At 46.0% G+C, this 20,986-nt stretch overlaps 3 protein-coding genes and 1 long non-coding RNA gene across 4 annotated transcripts; 2 read left to right on the top strand and 2 right to left on the bottom strand.

The window, feature by feature from the left end:
- The first annotated feature begins 1,183 nt into the window (after positions 1–1,183).
- On the top strand, positions 1,184–3,289 carry LOC111257405 (50S ribosomal protein L34, chloroplastic). Its single transcript, XM_022827102.1, has 2 exons — positions 1,184–1,478; positions 2,771–3,289. The coding sequence occupies exons 1-2, from the start codon at positions 1,235–1,237 to the stop codon at positions 3,028–3,030; spliced, it is 504 nt and encodes a 167-aa protein (XP_022682837.1). The 5' UTR covers positions 1,184–1,234; the 3' UTR covers positions 3,031–3,289.
- A 441-nt stretch (positions 3,290–3,730) lies between these two features.
- LOC111257406 lies at positions 3,731–4,610 on the bottom strand. Its single transcript, XR_002677895.1, has 2 exons — positions 4,418–4,610; positions 3,731–4,334 (listed from the first exon to the last, which is right to left on the bottom strand). It is a non-coding gene; the product is annotated as an uncharacterized LOC111257406 (long non-coding RNA).
- A 5,589-nt stretch (positions 4,611–10,199) lies between these two features.
- On the bottom strand, positions 10,200–12,120 carry LOC101766118 (cytochrome P450 94B3). Its single transcript, XM_022827101.1, has one exon. The coding sequence runs from the start codon at positions 12,108–12,110 to the stop codon at positions 10,581–10,583; it is 1,530 nt and encodes a 509-aa protein (XP_022682836.1). The 5' UTR covers positions 12,111–12,120; the 3' UTR covers positions 10,200–10,580.
- Positions 12,121–16,108: 3,988 nt separating this feature from the next.
- LOC101765294 (cytochrome P450 94B3) lies at positions 16,109–17,816 on the top strand. Its single transcript, XM_004970229.4, has one exon. It carries the CDS (start codon positions 16,165–16,167, stop codon positions 17,716–17,718), a length of 1,554 nt encoding a protein of 517 aa, XP_004970286.1. The 5' UTR covers positions 16,109–16,164; the 3' UTR covers positions 17,719–17,816.
- The last annotated feature ends 3,170 nt before the right edge of the window (positions 17,817–20,986 follow it).

The raw sequence follows: 20,986 nt of genomic DNA, 5'->3' as shown, positions 1-20,986 counted from the left end.
CGCGGATGTTGCGGGAGTCCGTGCCCGTGTAGAGGAAGTCCCCCGCCGCGGCCATGGAGTAGACGTGGCCGTCCGCCTTGACGAGCGAGCCCTGAGAGCTGCGTCCAGGGGGACAGGGCGAGCGGCGACGCGGGGTGAGGAGTTGGTCGTCGTGGTCGTGGGCGTGGTCGGCGTGGAGCAGGCGTAGTCGTCGTCCTCGTTGTCCGACGACGGCGGCGGCGGCGCCGGCTTGGGCGCCGCCGTGACTGCCGAGTCCGGGCGCAGGAACTGGATAAGCTTCTTGTGGTTCCCCATGGCCGCCGCAGTTTGTGTTGCAGGAACAATCGAAGCAAGAAGCTGAATAGGAGAGGCTGTTGGTAGGGAGAAGACAGAAGAGAAGCGAGGTCGTCTGTCTTGTGAGCTGTGCTTGCGATTCTGTCGAGGTGCTCCACACACCCATCGAGCGTCTCCTCGCGCCTCCCCACGCCCGCTGATGGTCTCCTCGAGCCGCCGCTGGGGAGTGCCAGCTCTTCCTCGAGTTCGCGCCGAGCGGCTCGGCGAGGGGGCGGCGGGCGCCTGGGCGAGCGCGCCGTCCGAGCGTCATGGCGCCCGAGGTGGCGCGGGGGGAGGAGCAGGGCCCAGCCGCCGACGTCTAGGCTCTCGGCTGCACGGTCATCGAGATGGCCACGGGCTGCGCGCCGTGGAGCGACGTGGGCGACCTCCTCGCGGCCGTGCACCGGATTGGGTGGCCAAGGAAATAGGTGGCCAAGGAGATGGCCGGCGAAGACAAGCGCCTGCTGCAGAGGAGGGAGAAGGGGAGGGGAGGAGGTAGAAGGGTGGTAGGGTCTATACGAGTAAAATTGTATTTTCGTAGGGTATTTATGGTTCGGATGAAAAATTCAATAGAGTGTCGTGTAAGGAATGAAAGTTGCACTTGGTTTCCATTCAATAGAGTGTAAGTAAGTAATGAAAGTTGAATTTGCTATTAAATGGGGAACTAAATTTTTTTGAGATCAAGAAAGTAATCCATAGTTTTTTCTGATGTTAAATAGAGAATTATTCAGAAGGAAATACAAGAGACGAGTAGAGCAACTAGCAAGGGAAAAAAGAAGAAGAATTGATAAATTAGGCCCAATAAGCACGGGCCCAAAATGGAGGCCCACAAGGCCTGTCTCATCCAGCCGTGGATAAGATAAAACACAAGCAGAAGGGAAGATCGAGTGGCTAGCCCGCAGCAGCTGCGAGTTCTCCAACCATGGCGCTCGCGCTGGCCTCTCCAATGGCGTCCCTCTCCTTCCGCTCCGGGAGGATCTCCGCGGCGGCTATCGGCGGCGTCGCCCGCACTGGCAGGGCAGCCCCGGTGGGGGCCTCCGCCTCCCCGTTCCTCCGGAGCTCATTCGTCTCGTCCTCCTCCACGTCGTCCGCCTCCGCCTCCCCCGCCTCGCTCTCGGCGGCGGTCTCAGCGTCGCTGGCCTTCACGTCCTCTTCCTCGTTCGCCGGTGAGATAGGATTCCGTCTTTCTTTTGTTCTCTGTGTTCGTATGCTAGCGTTCGGGCGGGCCATTTGCTTTTGGCCTTTGGGGAATTAGTGGGTTCTGCTTACACGCTCACACGGGGAAATGTCATTGAAATTATGACTTCGTGCACTGTGTGTTGGCACTAGTTTTGCATAATAGGATGCTTCGTACGAGTTTTAATACAGACTTCAGTAAATGATACCAGAAAGGCAGAAATGTATCATATGCATGAGGTGGAGCTTGTATAGTTTATCGCTCTAGTCCAATGTAGGGAACAGAAGAAAAATTGGGAACTTATGTTGGTTTAACCTGTGGAAACAGAATTATAAGGTGCCCTGGTTAGTTGTCTGAAAATATTGAAATTTGTCTGGCTGGTATTATGAAAATCTGAAATTCAGTTATTGTTGAACCTGTTGGTTGATGTGGATGGTTCTGTGAAATCTGAAATTTTGTATCATGGAGTCTGAGCATTCCTGTAGGCTGTAATTGATCATGGATCGACAAAGTTTTATTTAATAATCTGAATAAGAGACAAAGTTAATTTGTAGAGTACTTGTAGAGCCAGTTGTGTGTTAGTGTCCAGACTCCAAACATGAAACTGACTGTGCTCATATCTGATGGTTTCAGTGATCTTTTTTTTTTTGAGTTATGAGAAGGAGCAAATACAAAACTCTACATTTGTTGTCATCCCCATGTACCATCTGATGGATTCTAGACTGTATGCATCTGAATTTTTTCCTGAATCATGTGGACATCGCAAACTCTTACAAACTAGCTACATAGAGTTGCCCTTTTTTCTGTCCTGAATCATCTAGATGTCGTAAAATGTTACAAAACAGCTACATAGAATTCGCCTCTTTGTTTTCTGCCCTGAACCATCTAGATGTTGCTACATGTTACAAAACATTGGATTGATGTTTTCTTTTGCTCGACGAGAAATCAAGTTTTAAGAAGTGCTGCAAACGGCTGAATCATTATCCAAGATAACAGAATAAATGACAAAACACAGTTGAAGCATAAGCAATACCTTCCAAGTAATTTGATTCCTAGACTCGCCCTGACACCACTTTAATCACGATTGATTTTTCCATTTACCTAAAGCAATCCCAAAACTCCTAAAATAGGCAGAGAAGAATTGGATTCAATGAAAAACTTAAGCATTTTATAATCTTTTCCAAAATCTAAACACAACCCTATGGGTATTCACAAATAAGTGATTATGAATGCATGTGTGCCGTCATTGTTCTAAAACTTAGAACATATATTGTATGTCAGGTTCATCTTTGGGAATTGAGTTCAGCTACAATAGAATGACAACACGAAGATCCCGTGGTCTGCAGATTAGGGCTGGAAAGGCTGCCCTCTGCATGACCAAGAGGTCAAGATCTCGGAAGTCACTTGCCCGTACACATGGTTTCCGCAGGCGGATGCGGACTACTTCTGGAAGAAAGGTACTGAAGCGCAGGCGTGCCAAAGGCAGGAAGGTTCTCTGCACAAAGACAAACTCAAACAGTGGGAAGAAAAGAATGTTCTGATTGCACTGCAATTTGATGCACTTGCAACTGTAAGTGTACTTTCTACATCCAATCTTCTGAGCCGCTGTCTATCTGTAACAATCATGTAGCATCCTATTTCTGTTTCTTTGTTTAATACATCTGAATCACCTTCTCCACACAACTTCAAGTTACCCTTTTTGTATGTCCCTGTTGTTATGGTGCAAACGGATATTACGCTTTCTGCTTCCAAACGAGATTTCGTCATGAGCTATTGACTATGCCTGGAGGGCCTGAACTACTGAACTTGTGTGCATTAGCATCTTCAGAGTTTCTATTGTCCATTTTCTGGTATGCTGTAGGATCTCTTTTTGCGTTGCAGGGACCAGGGATAATCCATTCTTGCAATTTTACCTGCAACGACATGCGCTTAATCTATTACCAAGAATAAGTAAAAAAAACCACAATTAACATTGTCCACTTGACTTCTCTTATGTGTGATCTGTTTAGCGACCTTCTTTGCAGGAGTAATAGCTTCCCTGATCTGGTTCATTTGGACTTACAAAGCTTTTTAATCAAAGATTAGGATAGGGGCTCTTGTCGGAGCTTCCAATTAGTATGCAAGATATAAAATAAGCAGAGGTTCCAATGCGGATCACACTTTGATGTAGCTTCAGCAACATGAACTACACGTAGAGCGTTTTCACAGGTCAAGAACCACCCAAGGGGGGTGGGTAATCTGGATCCGAATTTTGCGGCTTATAAAAGATATGCTCGACAGATATAATAGCCACTGAAATATAAAAAAACAAGCCTAATTAACCGATTCGATTCTGTTTAATTATCTCAGATACCGTATATCTTCGATTACACATAGATGGTGGATAATCACAAACAGAAAAAAAAAAGGAGAGGAATCACGATCTAAATCGGGGCGTGCCGGGCTGCTGGCTGGAACGGAGGGACCCTGTATGTGCGGTATCTTGTTGACTCCATCACTGGATTAAGAATCTTCTCAGGCCAGGGATCCACCTGCACCGAGGAGGTGCTCAAGATCTCAACCACTCTGCGGCGGGCCTCCTCTTCTGGGCTCTCCTGCGGCGGCGGCGGTGGGTGGAGCTTCTCCAGCAATCTTACCTCGCGGGCGTAGCAGAGCCTGGTTATCCTGGGCAGGGTTCCGTTCTTCTCCCTCCGTGGGCACCTCCACGAGAGCCACCATCCAGCATGCCCGTAGACGGCCGCCCACGGATCGGTATCGTTAGCCCAGGACGTGCCGTGCAACAAGCGCTCGTCGGCCTCGGCGTCTGCGGTCGCGTTCGCCCACGGGAGGTCGGGGGCCTCGGCGTCTGCTCACGCGTAAAAACAACAAAGCTGATGGGATTGAGAAGAGCAGGGACGGGCAACGCGGGATGGGTGATGTGCTACGTACCCTGAAGCCCTCGGTGAGTGGACGCCGCATCGCCATGGAGGAGCAACGCGAGGAGTGAGGGCGAGCGAGCGAGCGCGCACCACGCACGTTGAAGGTGTCCATGTGTTAATTTGTTGGGGATACAAGATCTCTAATCTATATGTACGAGAACTAGTTGGGCCAATGGACCCCAATCTCCACAGTATATACGACTGTTCCTCCTAATAGTTATGACTCTCGATATAAGTTCTCTTAACCTATCTCCCCGTTCGCCCCTATATAGAAAGGTGGCATGTGCAAATAGCGCGAATTGATTTATTATTTTATCCTTTTAAAATTCGTTATCTTAAAAAATTATAAATATACAAAATTAATACATTATTTCTAGATTTTTTAAACAAATTTATCAAATATAGTTGCATATACCAATTCATGGTGCATTGAGCATTCTTTTTTTTTTCCAACTTGCATCTTCCTCCAAGCCTCTTTCAGCTTCCTTCAATAGTTTCTGTTGGCTATAAGGTTGTGTGCATCCCTAGTTATGTAAAGGTCGGGAGTGTTTCAAGATCTTTAATCATCTTGATGTAATGATTTCAAAATTAATAAAACTTTATTTATCAAAAAAAAACTTCTGTTGGCTCAAATTAATTGGCTATCAAACTTATTCTTCTTTCATCTCTTACCATCCTATTATGCCTAATAAAATTCCTACATGTAATCAAAGTTGTAAATGGAAAATAGGGCTCAACTCATAGATAGGATTCTTGGCTTAATGATCAGAGGTTTGGAAGCAAAAAATCTCTGAATCTCCAAGCAAACACACGAAATCCCGAGCTCAATTTCATAGTTTCAGTGTTATCTTGTCAGGGTCAAAAACAGTGATGAGTTCCAACTTTGTGTTTTGAAAATAAATATCCAAACCTCCGTTTTGGTGATCCATAACCTACTAAATCCATGTACCAGACATTCCTCCTCAGTTCGCAGGTGAACCTTTCCAAAGTTGATGCGTGAAATCTTTTTAAAACTTAATTCAAAGATACATAATTATCACTGCTTCCAGGACTTCGAATATTTTTCAGACAAGGCTGAAAATAGTATAATTTACCAACTTGGACTTGATCTTTGACCTCTCATTGCACCAAATTTTTGAACAATAATACCTCCATGTCAAAGTGTATAACTTTTACTCCCACTTTCATATTGTCAAAGTTTTGGGTGTTTAGCCAAAATCTAAAAATCCACACCCCCTCAACATGGATAATTGATAACATATCCAACACTTACAAATTTTAGTCAAGTGTTGTTGTTGACTTGTTCATCCAACTTTGAACAATGAATTAGTGTTATCAAAATATCACTCTTGGCTTGATTCCAACATGTCGAGCACATTCAAAATTCCAACTTTCACATTTGGCCAAGTTTCATCCTTTTCCAATTCCCAAATTTAAAATTCACTCCAATTTGTCCCTTAATATAATGAATTTCTTTTCTTGTTTAGATCACTCCAACATCATCATATCCAATCTCAGTGACCTGAATCCTTCATTAGAGCATGTTAATTAGCCTTAAGAGGTGATTAAAACCTGTGGTGTTATAAAAAGATTGAAGAGACCTGATTCCAATGCGCCATCATCACGAGGACTTACTAGAAAATTAGATCTACGAAGGAGATGACTCCCTACTTTTTTGTCGTCAACGAGAATGTCAAAAGGACGGGGGACTGAAGCGGGGGCGTGCTCGAGCGAAACCTTAGGGATGTATGTGGGGGTGTTTTATCTTATTAATCTTTCTTCTTTCTTCTCTTCTATAGTTCTACTCGCCTTCATTCTTTTTCTTCTAACACTAGAATGTCTTACTATTACTAATCGAAGTATTCCTTTGAAGCCTCCAAGTTAAACCTCACGAAAAGTCTTAAAAAACTAGATAAATTCTAGAACTTCTTATAAAAATCAGAAATATTTGGACATCAGTTCAGTATAATCTAATCATCATAGTAGTTGGATTTAAGTTTTTTTTAAAAAATTACCCACCTCTACCATTATGAAAAGTCAGTAAGTAGGGATGTAGGTCATTCTTTGGGTCATTGGGTCGATCCAAAAAACTGATAAATGAATTAGAATGACATTCCACATAAATAATTTGGGAGAAGAAATAAACTAGAGTGGTATGCCATCGTAATTAATCAACTGACCCACGAAACACTATTGGATACCCAATTGCATCCTTAAAAGTAACCCCTAAATCTATATGGAAATTACTCCCTCCGTCCTAAAATACTATTCTTTGGCTTTTCTAGATACCTAACTTTTGCAATATATATCTAGGTGCATATCAAAAGTCATGTATCTAAAAAAACAAAACAAATAGTAATTTGGGATGGAGTTCTTACCTCTGCCATTGTGAAAAGTAGCCTACAATAACCTCTTAATTTCATCTAAATTACCCACCAATACCATTGTAAAAACAATCTAAATCAACCCTAAAGTTGCATTTAAATTACCCAAATATTCCATTATTGAACTAATATAAAGTAACCACTAAATTCATTAAAATATATCACAAAGTACACCAACATGTGATTCTAAACTATTTATTTCTTCCTTTGTTAATATAGAAAATACTAATAAAGGTATACATGCATGATGTGTGTATCACCATATAGGACATGTATATACATGTATGAAACAAGCAATGAATATTTCAATATTCATGTTAAACACATACCAACCACATATAGACGTGCGATGCAAAGTGAAAGAAACATATAAATGTGGATGAAAAAATGTAGAGTAATTTATAACTAGAATCTAGCACAACCAAATAAAGAAAAGGAGAAATTCTTCACACGTCACGTGCCACTGGTTAAACTCAAAATTCTATGCCATTATTAGTGATTGTGGTGGTACCACGTGCCGCCATAAACACAATGATGGTATAGGAGGAACTACAAGTTTTCTCGATGGTATGTAAGTAAATTTCCCTAAAGATATATGCATTTATTTGAGTATTATGTTAAAATATTTAACAAATGGGGGCGAACAAGGTAAGAAATTTTGATTATCAGCTATGTGACCTAATTTTTATGAGTTTTCAATAGTTATGCCCTTATAATTAAATCACTAATCCGTGCAGGAGCACATGTTATTAGCTATGACCAGGAGCCAGGAAAATTAAGCTCTTGCCGTATTTTGGAAGAATAAAAACAGCCCCGTGGACAAGACGTCCTCAGTGATCGAGGAAGGTCTGAGGAGCAAAAGGAGAAATCCGGCCAAGGAGGAACTCGTGCCTGATTAGCAAGTTGGTGAGGCAATAGCTTACCATGATGATGATAAGTAGCTGGTACGAGAGGATGATTAGGCACAGTGGGAATGAGACATGGCCCGGATTCTTATGGGAGGCAGCAGTGGGGAATTTTCCGCATTGGACGAAAGTCTGACGGAGCAATGCCGTGTGGAGATGGAAGGCCTACGTGGAAGTTAACCCTCCGTTGCTCAAGACTAGCCGAACCGACACTTAATAATTTCAACTTGCAGTGATGCGAGTGCGTTGCCTCAAAAAGACAAAAACAGATGGACTGCATGAGCCACCAATACATGAATGTCTCCTTGTGGTCATGAAACGCATGAATCGGTTAGTTTGGAAACGAGTTCTGAGTCCATACCACGTACAAGGTGATATATCAGCTCATGCTTACCATGCTCTCCTGGGAAATGAAGAAGGAGATTGTATTTTGAGCTATCTATTTCGTGTCCCTTCGGGCTTTTCAGCTGCTCCTGTAGCTACCAATTCTGCATAGTACTCACGACATGTTCTCTATGCTCTCTCCCACGCTCACTCTCTATGCTCTCTCCCACGCTCACGATGGGCAGTGCTGCTCTCACACTCACTGCTTTGCTGTTCGTCGCCGGCAATTCTGCCCTCCATGAGCAGATTGCTGCTCCTTCAGGGGCGCGTTTTCTCTCCCAATCATCCACCGGAACTCCCTGGAGAGTCCACTCCGGGATCCCACTGAGACCACTTTCGACCTGTACAAGGAGGAAATTCAATTGGCATCGTCACATGTGCGAGCTGATGCTTTGGCCAATGAGAAGATGATTGTGCCAACCCATTTCCGCCGTGGTCTGTACCTTGTGCCTCTCCGCATCGGTGGATCTCTCGACCGCATCTCTTCAAGGTACCTAATGTTTGACACATGCAGTGATCTATCCTGGACACAGTGTGATTCTTGTGATCGCTGCTCACGGGGCCATTTTCCACCATATTATCCGTCCAAGTCTAGCACATCTCGTAGTGTCTCTTGTGATGATCCACTCTGCGAGCATGCTCTTGATGCCTCCTGTGATGAATCAGGCAGCGGGCAGTGCGAATTTTTTAGGGAATATGTGGATGGGAGTGCTGCCAAGGGTTACCTAGTATCTGCTATTTTCCACTTCAGCTTGGAAGGCAACGTTGACTACCACCTTGAGCCGGAAGTTGTCTTCGGCTGAAAAGTCCCAGTTTGTAAGGGCACCAGAATTTTAGCTCTTGATACCAGCAGCCTGTCATTTCTAGCGCAAGTGCGCGTGGACAAATTCTCTTACTGTGTTCCAGCTCCAGCAAGACGTGATGATGATGACCAGGCATTGATCTACCTCAGATTTGGTTCTCAAGCCCGGTTCTCTTAAGAGGATTCCATTCTGGAATCACAAACATAAGTACCATGTCTACCTCAAGAGGGTGACATATCATCATGGAAATCGCTTAAGTCAGCAGCAACCCGTACCCATATTTCCTGCAGATGGAGCTGAAGGGAGCACTTTTGAAATGCAGGTGGACTCGGGAACCCTGGGAATTTGGCTTCCCGAATCTATATTTTACCCTCTGCAGAAGAAAATCGGCTGACAATCCTAACGCCTAATGCTACTATGGGACTATGAAGGATGTTGAGGAAGTGTCGGTGGCACTGGGATTTGTCGGAGGCGCAGAGATGGAGCTGTTCGGTGATTCACTTTTCTTTGAATTCAACAATTCGGAATGGATTTGCCTGGGGTTTAGTCCCAGCAATGTCACAATTCTAGGCATATATGCCCAGCGTAATACTAACATGGGACTCGATTTATTCAAAAAAGGAGATATCAATTGATCAAGCTGGATGCGGTTCGTAATCGTAATTTCTGCTCTAGTAAGGTGATAGCTGCGGTGAGTAGCAACTAGCAAGTGATGGGTAGGATAAAGTGAAGCAGTCATCTTCGTAAGCTAGGTTGTCTTTTGATGCATTGTCGTGTTACTCTCTTAGGTAGCTCCTTCCCTTGATGAATTATCATGTTGTTGTCTTACTATTTATATTTATTCTGTTGCCTAGTTGGTTGTTCCATGATGAATTATTGTGTTGTCGCCTCACCAATTCTTTTGTTTTCGTGAATGTATCTGAATCAAATACTTCAACCTATCCTTTTTGCTACATTTCTTTGATTACTGCGTCCTGACAGTTGCCTTTGCCTGAGGAGCTTGAACCTGTGCATAGTAAAATTGCCGTATTTATGTCTTTAGAGTTCAAGGATTGTGCACAGTAAAATAATGTTATTTGATATCTCAGAGTTCGAGGAATACTAGAGATGGTTTCTTAACTAAATGGCTCTGTCCATACATCATGCGATGATTTTAAATATCCCAAATCACTTGGATTTTCTAATCATTGCATGTATTGATCGAATTCTACAGCCCAGATTTGCGTACATCTAAGGTAGTAAAAACGCGCGAGTATGATATAGCTTTCCCCTTCTTCAACCCCACTGCGACTCCCAATCTTCTGAGCCATTGTCCATCTGTGGAAATCATGGATCGTCCTGTTTCTATTTTTTGGTTAATATACATTTGGATCACCTCAAGTCAACGTTTGTGGTTCTTTCACTTGTAGTCCGGATTGTTTCATGACAAACATTTATTGCACTTTGATCCGCTTCCAAATTTCACATTGGTGACTTGGTGAGTGAATGAGATTTCTTCATTCCTACTTTCTGAATATTGACTCAATCTGAACTCTGAAGTGCCTGTGTGCAGTAGGAGCGGGTTCTTGTATCTTCAGAGTTTGAAGGCAGATACAATCCCTAACCTTTGTTAGTTTGCTACTGTCTCGTTGCACGGAGAGTCCAGTGAATTTTGTCTTCCTCTTTTCAGTCAACGGTAGGATTTGCAGCAGGATTGCCTAGCTCCTCTTGTTCACTTGCATTGCCAAGCCGCCTTCCATCCGCAGCGTCAGCGAGAGCACGAGACCCGGCCGCTCCTCGCCGCCGACGAACCGGAAGCTGAACCTCTCGAACACGCACGCGACGATGGATTTCATCTGGATGTAGGCCATCTCCTTGCCGAGGCACATCCTCGGGCCGGCGTGGAAGACCGGGTACCGGAACGTGCTCTCTGGCTGGAACAGGCCGTCCTCGCCCAGCCACCGCTCCGGCCGGAACTCTTCGCAGTCCTTGCCCCATATCTCCTCCACCCGCGCCATTGCATACGCGGAGTAGGTCGCCTGCCACCCTTTCCCGACGAACGTGCCGTCCGGCAGGAAGTCATCCTGCTGGCAGCAGTGCGTGTTCATGGCCACCGGCGGGTACAGCCGCATGGACTCGGTGATGGCGGCGTGGAGGTAGTGCATTTCACGGAGCTCGTCGAAGCTGAACGTCGCGGCCGCGCTTCCGTGGCTGGACGCGCGCACCGAGCGGATCTCGCGCACGATCCTGTCCTCCACTTCGGGGCGGCCGGAGACCAGCCAGAAGAACCATGTCAGAGCCGACGACGTGGTGTCGCGCCCGGCGAGGAGGAAGTTGGTGACCACGTCCCGGAGGCTCTCGTCGCTGTGCTCGCCGCTCGCGGCGAAGCGCGAGAGGAAGTCGTCTCTGGACGCCAGCCCGGCCTCCCCTCTCTCCCTGCGCTCTCGGACGATCCGGTCGGCGTAGCCGTGTACCGTGCCGAGCGCCGAGCGCAGCCGCCGCTCGGACTCCAAGTTGAGCATCCTCTGGACGCGCCACAGTGAACTGATTGGCAACATGAACCGGGCCATGACGCCGTCCTGCACGTCGTTGAAGGCGCGCATGAACTCGGCGCTCTGTGGCGCCGCCATGCCCTCCTCGGCGAGGCACGCCGGGTCCTCACCGAAGGCCACGCGGCAGATGCTGTCAAACGAGAAGCGCTCCAGCACGTCCTGCACGTCCAGCGTCCGGCCGTCGGTCGCCGCGCGCCCGAGCAGCGGCAGCAGCCGCTCGACGACCTCGAACCGGACGGTGTCGACGACGAAGTTCCTGAGCGAGCGCTTGCTGAACTCGTAGCTGGCGGCCTTGCGCTGCCACAGCCACTGGTCGCCGTCGGAGTTGAAGATGCCGTGGCCGAGGAAATCCTCGATCGTGGACACCGTGGCGTTGCCCTTGGGGTAGTTGGCGAAGTTGGCCCGGGCTATGTGCTCGACGTTGGTCGGGTTGGCGGTGATGGCGGCGCCGGCGAGGCCGGGGACCTTGAAGGACATGGTGTGCGTGGGGCATTGCCTCACGACGTCGGTCGACCGCTCGAGGAGACGGTGCTGGTTCTTGACCAAGTGCGGGAGCACGCCGAGGAGGGGGTAGGACTTGAGGCCATCAGCGCGAGGCTGTATCCTGGGGTCCGGGCGCAGGCGGAGCAGGTAGAGGACAGGGAGGAGAGTGAGGAGCAGGACGAGGAGAGGAGACGAGGTCAAGGAGAGTTCCATGGCGATTGGCTTTGGGTTCGAACTCTAGGAGGCCAAGAATTTCTCTCGTTTTTGTTTACCGGGCGAGCTGGAGTCACGCGGCTCCCACTCCCAATAATTTGATGCTTCGTGCTCTGCGTGCAGGCGTGCAGACATCACTTGTTGAGTTGTTGGCACCATCTACTGTCGTGTGCGTCCAACTAAGAAATTTGCGAGTGCGAGGCTTGCCTAGATTAATAGAAGTTGCTGGTTGATCTGATCATGACGGATAATAATATAGACGAAACGATCGATGGCAACAGGACAAAATCCATGAGGTGCTCACTTTATTTAAGTTTTCAGTTTCTAGTTGTCATGTCCATCAATCTCAGGTGCAATTTCAGGGTTTGGCCAAGGTGGACATAGGCGTCAGTTAGGAGCAGCAGCCATAAAACTCACCGCTAGAAGAGGCGAGGAGAGCGAGGCAGGAGCCAACATGGGAAGGAAGAGGAAGTGGTAGCAGATTTACGTGAATGACAATATTACGTAACAAAAAAAAACACTGGTTAGTGACAATAGTGTTGTTCTCGAGATAGAAGAACAAGGCCCTCCACAGCGTGCAAGCGATGCAAAAAAACAAACGGTCCCACAATAAAAAATGGGCACAGCTCTCCTGTGATGCAGCGAGGAATTTGTGTACATGGAATCACATACGGGGCCTATCAAATAAATAAAAAATAACTCAAGACAGATAAAAGGATGTTTTAGTTTTTTTTAATTAAGGATTAAAACATACTGCCTCAACAGTTCACAAGTAAATGTTTACAGCCACAGAAAAGTTTAAACGCGGTACTCGACCACCATTACAGCATCAAGCACTAGACCAAGTTCAGAACAAAGAGATTAAAACACACTAGGTTTGAAGTCTGTTGCTGAATTTCCATCCAAAATTGTTGAAGATCTCCATTACGTTATTTTTTTGAAAGGAAAAGGGCACGAGATTGTGCCTATTTCATTGATAAAGATGGGTTACAGCCGGCTAGCCGGTTCGGGAAAAGGATAAAGGAAAAAAAGGTATAGAGGCCCCCCCGCGTGTGTGACATCTATGAAAGGATCGTCGCTAAGGCTTTGGCTCCTGTTGTTACCCACATGTTGGCTGAGAGTTTGATTTTTGCCATTAGCGATGTCGTCGGGGAACCCTGATGGCGGAAGATGCGCGAGTTTCGCTCGTTCCATATTTCCCACATAATCAGGAGAGTGAGACTTCGGGACGCTTTTCGCGGGATTCCTGTCGTTGATGTGATGTTTGTCCACCACTTGATGGCCGTGTTTCCATTGGTTTGGTTTCAGATTCTCTTGTGACAGCCATTGCGCTACTAGGTTCCAGATCTGCTTTGTGTATCTGCAGTCAGCTAAGAGATAGTGAGCAGTCTCCATCGTGCATCTGCACAGGGTGCATGTTGGGGTGTGGTCCCAACCCCGTTTCGCTAATCTGTCCGAAGTCCAGACCCTATTTTGAAGAATTAGCCAGGCAAAAACTTTGCATTTTGCTGGTGCCCAGGATTGCCACACTGTTGCTAGATCGGGCGTCTTCATGGTGCCGAGGAGCTGGGCCTTATATGCTGAAGCAGCGGTGTACTGACCGCTCCGTGTGAAATTCCATGTAATGGCGTCCTCCTGGGTCGGGTTTAAATTGGATTGTTGGATTAGAAGCCAGAGAGCTATGAATTCGTTCAAAAGTGTGTTTGTAAGATCTGATGTGAGTTGGAGATCTCTGATCCAGTTATTGTTGTCGAGGGCCGCTCGCACTGACTTCTTCTTCCCTTTGGTTTTTGCGTAGAGTTGTGGAGCAATGTCTTTCGGTCGTCGGCCTGCAACCCACGCATCTTGCCAGAAAAGAGTCTTGTCCCCGTTGCCGAGTTGTATCGTCGTACATGCAGCGAAGAGCAGTCTGTCACGGTTGTCACATGGAGTTGCGGTTCCGACCCATGTCTTGTCCGAGGAAACCCATTCCTGCCAGAGCCATCTGAGGCGGAGTGCTCTTGCGAATTTGTGAAGGTCGAGGATGCCCACGCCGCCATTCTCTTTCGGTAAAGTTGTCCTTGTCCAGTTGATCTTACATTTTCCCCCGGTGAGTTCGTTGTCTCCCGCCCATAGAAAACGTTTCCTGATTTTGTCAATTTCCTCTAGCACTTCTTTGGGAGTTCTGAGAGCCGTGAGGGTGTATATCGGCTGTGAGGATAGGACGGATTTGGTGAGGCATAACCGGCCGGCCTGTGTAAGGTTCCTTCCTTTCCATTTGGACAGCTTGCTCGCCATTTTGTCGATCAGAGGTTGGAAGTCTATTCGACGAAGCCGTTGAACCGTGAGGGGAAGGCCCAGGTATTTTATCGGGAAATTCTTTTGTGTCACTGGGAGATTGCAGAGCACTTCTGTGGGAGCAGCTTATTGTTGTAACACTAGTTTTTTGTATGTTCGTCTTGAGGCCTGTCGCTTCTCCGAAATTTTGCAGGAGGTTCTTCAGGTTTGTGACGTCCCTTGTGGTAGGTTTAATGAAAATCACCGCGTCGTCGGCGTACATTGATGTTCTCATTTTTGCCGCTCGGTTATTTAGCTTTTGGAGCAGTCTCTTTTCCGTGGCGGCCAAAAGCAGGTAATGTAGTGGATCTATCGCTAGGATGAAAAGGAGTGGTGAGAGCGGGTCCTCTTGGCGTAATCCTCTTCCATGTTGTATGTGTTCTAGGGGTAGGCCGTTTAGCGAAATTCGTGATGTTGACGTTATAGTTACTTGGAAGAAAGAAGTAGGTGGTTTTTTTCGTTTGTTTACTTCATGGGCGCCCATGCCTGTACGTGCGCCGCTCCTATTTCTTTTAGCACAGGCATCACTCAAAGCTCACAGTGCAGAAGGCCTAAGCATGTCTTTCAATGTTTAACATAGTTTGGTAAACTAAATTCGGCTCACTGGGGAGATATGCTCGATTTGTATTCCATCCATCTCTTCACCGTTTTCCTAAGACGTACTTCATTTCGATATGTCAAAATTGTGACCAACAATTATTTTATTAATATCTGATTTATAAAAAATGGAATCATAAAAGTATTTTTGAATATAAATCTAATAAAACTAAATTTATATCAAAAGTTATGTATTGATACAGTTATGGTTGATTATTTCTAATAAAACAAAAATAAGGTTTTGTAATTCTAAATGGAAAGAGTTCTTTTATGACGATTGACTTAATGTCTTGATCCGCAAGCCAAACTTAATTAAAGAACAGCTTGTAGTATCTACTTGGCATTGCGCTCTGCGCTCTTGTCACCAATTATTTCATGTATTAAATCCCTCCAGACCAGATCTAGCAACAACTCTCACTAAATTAAACGCTTTGGAAACTTCCTACTAGTTCTGACCAAAGAGGGTCTTTGACTTTCTGTAGTAAGTCTCTGGGCCTACATAATACTCCATCCTTTGTGCCTATTGATTTGGCAGCTCAAAAGTTCCATTTTGGTTGCTATTTTTTTTCCTTACAGTATGCTTCTCCCTTTCCCTATGTTTATGCATATTCTACAGTGCATTTGATCTGGTAAGAAGTCACTTGAAATGACCATTGTACCTATTAAATATATAAATGGAGACTCTTTCTTTTTAAAAAACAATTAATTGGAAGTGGAGAGCACAAACATTAAATAACTACACCCTTAAATTTTTAATAAAATATTTGAAATGTATTCTTCCGACTATACGAAGAGAGAAAATAATGCTTGTAGCAACAAAATTATGATCACTTGAAAATACTTTTAGTTACGGGGTGAATGGCAATATTTTATCACAAAAAATACATTATAGAAGTACTAGGCCAATTAATAATTGTAAAGTTTGGATCATGCCATCGTGCCTTGTTACAAAAGACACGTAGTGAAAGAGTCCTCGAATGTCCAATATGTTTGTACGAGCAGCACACCCAGAAGGCAAGAACACGACGCGCGAAATAATTGAGCCGAGCTAGTCGAGCTCACGGGCAGGTACATAAAACGAGAGATCCTTGGCCGCGAATCACTGGCACCACTCGCAAGTCGAAGCAGAATCCAAATCGACATGGAACTCTCCCCGACCTCATCCCTTGGTCTCCAGCTCGTCCTGCTCCTCCCCATGCTCCCTCTGCTCTACTTGCTCCTGCGCCAGGACCCCAAGAAGCAGCCTCGCGCTCATGGCCTCAAGGCCTACCCACTCCTGGGAACGCTCCCTCACTTCGTCAAGAACCAGGACCGCATCCTCGAGTGGACCGCCGGCGTCATGAAGCGTGACCCCGCGCACACCATGTCCGTCAAGGCCCTCGGCCTCACCGGCGCTGCGATCACCGCCAACCCGGCCAACGTCGAGCACATCCTCAAGACCAACTTCGCTAACTACCCCAAGGGCGAGCTCGCGGTGTCCATGATCGAGGACTTCCTCGGCCACGGCATCTTCAACTCCGATGGGGAACAGTGGCTGTGGCAGCGCAAGGCCGCCAGCTACGAGTTCAGCAAGCGCTCGCTCCGGAACTTCGTCGTCGACGCCGTCCGCTTCGAGGTCGTCGAGCGGCTTCTTCCCCTGCTCGACCGGGCGCGCCAAGACGGCCGGACGCTGGACGTGCAGGACGTGCTGGAGCGCTTCGCGTTCGACAACATCTGCCGCGTGGCGTTCGGCGAGGACCCGGCGTGCCTCGCCGAGGAGAACATGGCGGCGCCGCAGAGCGCCGAGTTCATGCGCGCCTTCAACGACGCGCAGAACGCCATCATGGCCCGGTTCATGTCGCCGCTCAAGTCGCTGTGGCGCCTCAAGAGGCTTCTCAACATGGAGCCCGAAAGGCGGATGCGCGAGGCGCTCTGCACCATCCACGGCTACGCCGACAGGATCGTCCGCGAGCGCAGGGAGCGAGGCGACGCCGGGCTGGCGTCCAGGGACGACTTCCTGTCGCGCTTCGCCGCGAGCGGCGAGCACAGCGACGAGAGCCTCCGGGACGTGGTCACCAACTTCCTCCTCGCCGGGCGCGACACGACGTCGTCGGCGCTGACCTGGTTCTTCTGGCTGGTCTCCACCCGGCCCGACGTGGAGGACAGGATCGTGCGCGAGATCCGCGCGGCGCGCGCGTTGTCTAGCCACGGGAGCACGCATCCGTCGCCGACGTTCAGCTTCGACGAGCTGCGCGACATGCACTACCTCCACGCCGCCGTCACCGAGTCCATGCGGCTGTACCCGCCGGTGGCCATGGACACGCACAGCTGCAAGGAGGACGACTTCCTGCCGGACGGCACGTTCGTCGGGAGAGGGTGGCTGATGACCTACTCTGCGTACGCGATGGCGCGGGTGGAGGACGTCTGGGGCAAGGACTGCGAGGAGTTCAGGCCGGAGCGGTGGCTCGGCGAGGACGGCGCGTTCCGGCCGGAGAGCCCGTTCAGGTACCCGGTCTTCCACGCCGGGCCGCGGATGTGCCTCGGCAAGGAGATGGCCTACATCCAGATGAAATCCATCGTCGCGTGCGTGTTCGAGAGGTTCAGCTTCCGGTTCGTCGGCGGCGAGGAGCGGCCGGGGCTCGTGCTCTCGCTGACGCTGCGGATGGAAGGCGGCTTGCCAATGGAGGTGATCGAGAGGAAGAGTTCGGTAATCTAGGCTGGACCTGTCTGCTTTGTCGCTAGCAGTATATGTCTACTTTGATCAGTTGATTGTATATCGACTTGATTATACAACCAGTGATTTTCCAACTACCAGATGGTCCGTCAGCACCCCTGTTGTGGTCGTGTATTTGTTTCTCCCGTCGCAGCATTTGGGGAGCAGGAGTACCTGGGAGCGAGGAGCGGAGCGCTGTGGAGTCGATTTCTCCCGTTTTGGCTCCGCTCCGCCCGCTTTTGAGTCCGGTCTCCGCTCCGGGTGTCGGGAAGAGCGCCCCCACTGGCCGGGGGCTTGCTAATTAGCGCTCGCTCCGCAACAATCGATTTCCGACAGCCATTTATGGCATGCTCTTGTCGGTGCACCTCCGCCTTTCCATTTCTGAATCACCGGTAGTCCCCCCTTCTATATGCACATAAATTTGTAGACACAAAAATATATGGATAAAATTTATAAATATATAAATATAAATCTGTAGGTAAATTTATACACACAAATCTGTGGACAAATCTGTGGACAAGTTTTGTGGACAAAACTTATGCACAAAATTTGTATAACAATGTTCAAACAAAAATTTGTGGACAAAACTTATGCACAAAATTTGTATAACAATGTTCAAACACAAATTTGTGAACAAAACTTATGCACAAAATTTGTATAACAATTGTTCAAACACAAATTTGTAGACAAAACTGTTTGAGCAAATTTATATGTATAACTTCTACATACAGCTAAAGGTCAACTTCAAATTTCCATTTTTAGAGAGTTATAACTTGTGCATACAACTTATATGTATAACTTTTTTTACTACTTCTTACGTGATAATTTTGTTGCACAACTTTCATAATATACACAACTTATGCAAATATTTTTTATCACAACTGTAACTTTTTTGACTACTTCTTACATGATAATTTTGTAGCACAACTTTCATAATATACACAACTTATGCAAATATTTTTTATCATAACTGTTACGAAATATATTGTTAGACAACTTATGAACATGAGCTGCACATGAACGTTATCCATAGAGTAAAAAAAATGACCAGCCAGAGAAAAAAGAGAAATGAAAAAGAAAAAACTCAAAAAAAACTAGAACACGAGATGCAGTCTCGTGCAAGCCTCGGGCACCGCTCCCACTCGCGTGGACCTGCTGCTGTGGTCGCGCGTCAGCAACCCCGCGACGAGCGCGTGCATAATTAATACTAGAACATTCGGTGCGCGATGCGCACCCTACCATTTCAGCAATCAAACACAAGTAAATAGAAATAGAAGGGAACAGGACAAATTCACCACGAAATCACGGCATTTTAACATAAAATTTTAAAGATAGAGCTCATTAACATATTAACATCTATCTAATATCTTGAGTTATTTTCAGAAGATCCAGAAAAACAAATCATTCAGAAGGTAGTACAATAAGCAATCAAATCAGATTAATATATATATTTTGGATTAGAATATCTGTAATTTAGAAAGCTGAGTATAGAATACATATAAATTTTCCATTCCTCACAGCTGCATGAAATTCAGATCTCACGTAAATGTTGTGTGAAACAATCATAGCTTAACAAACAAGCAGAAACACAATATGAACTCTTCCTTGAAGGCATGTTCCGTGCTTTGATTGCAGCTCAATCACTAGACGCAACACATACTTGATTGGATAGGCAAGAAAACCACTATCACAAAAAATTGAAATAAGAGTTAGCACACAGTTCATGAGGAATTGATGAGTGTGTAGATTAAAAAACATTCAGCTTAGCACTTAAAACATGTCTAAAGCACCCACGCATTCACAAACAAAGTGATACCGATGATAGGCACCCTACTGATCTGCATTTTCAAGCACAGCCATATGAAGTCAAAAAATCAGATAGGACAAAGCAAGTGACATAACCTGGAAATTCAAGAAGAAGTACTTCGACAGTTTTATTATTTTGGGAAAAGCAAGAAATCATCAAACACTAATCAATCTATTTTCCACTTTAAGAGACACATTTGGTTTGGTTTGGCAAGGAGACACATTGTTGCAACATTATTGCTGCACACACACGAAGGATGATCCAACATTTATTTCTAAGTTCGGACAAACAATAAAAGCAGATTTTGGACCACAAGTACATGATTGTAGATTGTAGAAACAGTTGCAACAAACAAGCAGGGAGCCTCAAAACAACTTTGTGGCCAAAATGAACTAAGCAGTCTCTGAAATCCCTGAAAAAATAGTAGCAAGATGTAGGTGTAGCATCTCTGCTTAATTCGTGAGTAGTCTAGTAATTCTTTCTAGGATTCTGGACTGAACTCACTGACATAAGCAAATCCTCGAAGACAATGTTAGAGATGATGATACCAAAAGAGCTCATCACCTCAAGCAGGTGAGGCTTTGTGTAGGGCAGTGTACCTTTCTTCCACATATCTCATCACACACTGCCTTGACCATCAATAGTTCCATTCTTACCTACACAGATCACGATTGCAATAACAAACTATCATTCATGTGAACAACCTAACTGATGATTTCCTTTATTATGAATAATGTCATTCTATGAGTTTGCACAGATTATTTTGTTCATAGCTTTTTATAACGTGCATTTGTGATTGGAGATTGAGATTTATGATATTTTTGCATTTTAGTAATTTCTCCATAGCATGTTTCTTGGGAATAGAACTGAAATAATAAGCATAACAAGTTTCTTAAAATTCAGGCATAGCTAAATATCAGATATCAGGAATAAAATAGATAGATTACTATCAGCAGTTTCCAGTGGACTATCCAAGATATACACAGATTAGGAAAATAGAAAGGAACATCAGTGAAATTCAAGGAAAGAACTACAATACCTAAACCTTTCCATCACGGGGAGGAGGTAAAGCAGAGGGCGATTGCAGCCACGAAGAAAGCCGGTAGCACCTATGCATCCAGGGAACGACCCGATGCTCAAACGTGGTGCCAGACGGGACCTTACAAATAAAGGTGCACATATAAGCTTTATCCCATGAATTAAGATGTCTAATGTGGCACATTTGTTAAAAGCATATGTTTTTTAAACGCTAACACCCAGAGTAACCACAGACATTTGTTTGTCTACTTAGAGCCTAACTATATTGATTGGATAAGACTTGAATCCATTTTGATGCTCGATAAAATTGGACTACTGATCAAAGTACTAGATAAATGCGATGCATGATAATATTGGACCCTTAATGAGAGTACTATAGAATTTGGGAATTACATCTATTTGCATACATTGCTTTAGTTGCTCGCT

This window comes from Setaria italica, chromosome V (genome assembly GCF_000263155.2).
Source record: "Setaria italica strain Yugu1 chromosome V, Setaria_italica_v2.0, whole genome shotgun sequence".
Lineage (NCBI taxonomy): Eukaryota > Viridiplantae > Streptophyta > Magnoliopsida > Poales > Poaceae > Setaria > Setaria italica.
Note: the sequence above shows the minus strand (reverse complement) of the source record. Positions and strands in the feature narration are given on the sequence as shown.

What these genes read in the sequence shown, in the direction of transcription:
- LOC101765294 (XM_004970229.4), top strand. Translation starts at nt 16,165, where the DNA reads ATGGAACTCTCCCCGACCTCATCCCTTGGTCTCCAGCTCGTCCTGCTC.
- LOC101766118 (XM_022827101.1), bottom strand. Translation starts at nt 12,110, where the DNA reads ATGGAACTCTCCTTGACCTCGTCTCCTCTCCTCGTCCTGCTCCTCACT.
- LOC111257405 (XM_022827102.1), top strand. Translation starts at nt 1,235, where the DNA reads ATGGCGCTCGCGCTGGCCTCTCCAATGGCGTCCCTCTCCTTCCGCTCC. An exon ending in GTCCTCTTCCTCGTTCGCCG is followed by an intron (nt 1,479 to 2,770) that starts GTGAGATAGGAT and finishes ATTGTATGTCAG; the next exon opens with GTTCATCTTTGGGAATTGAG.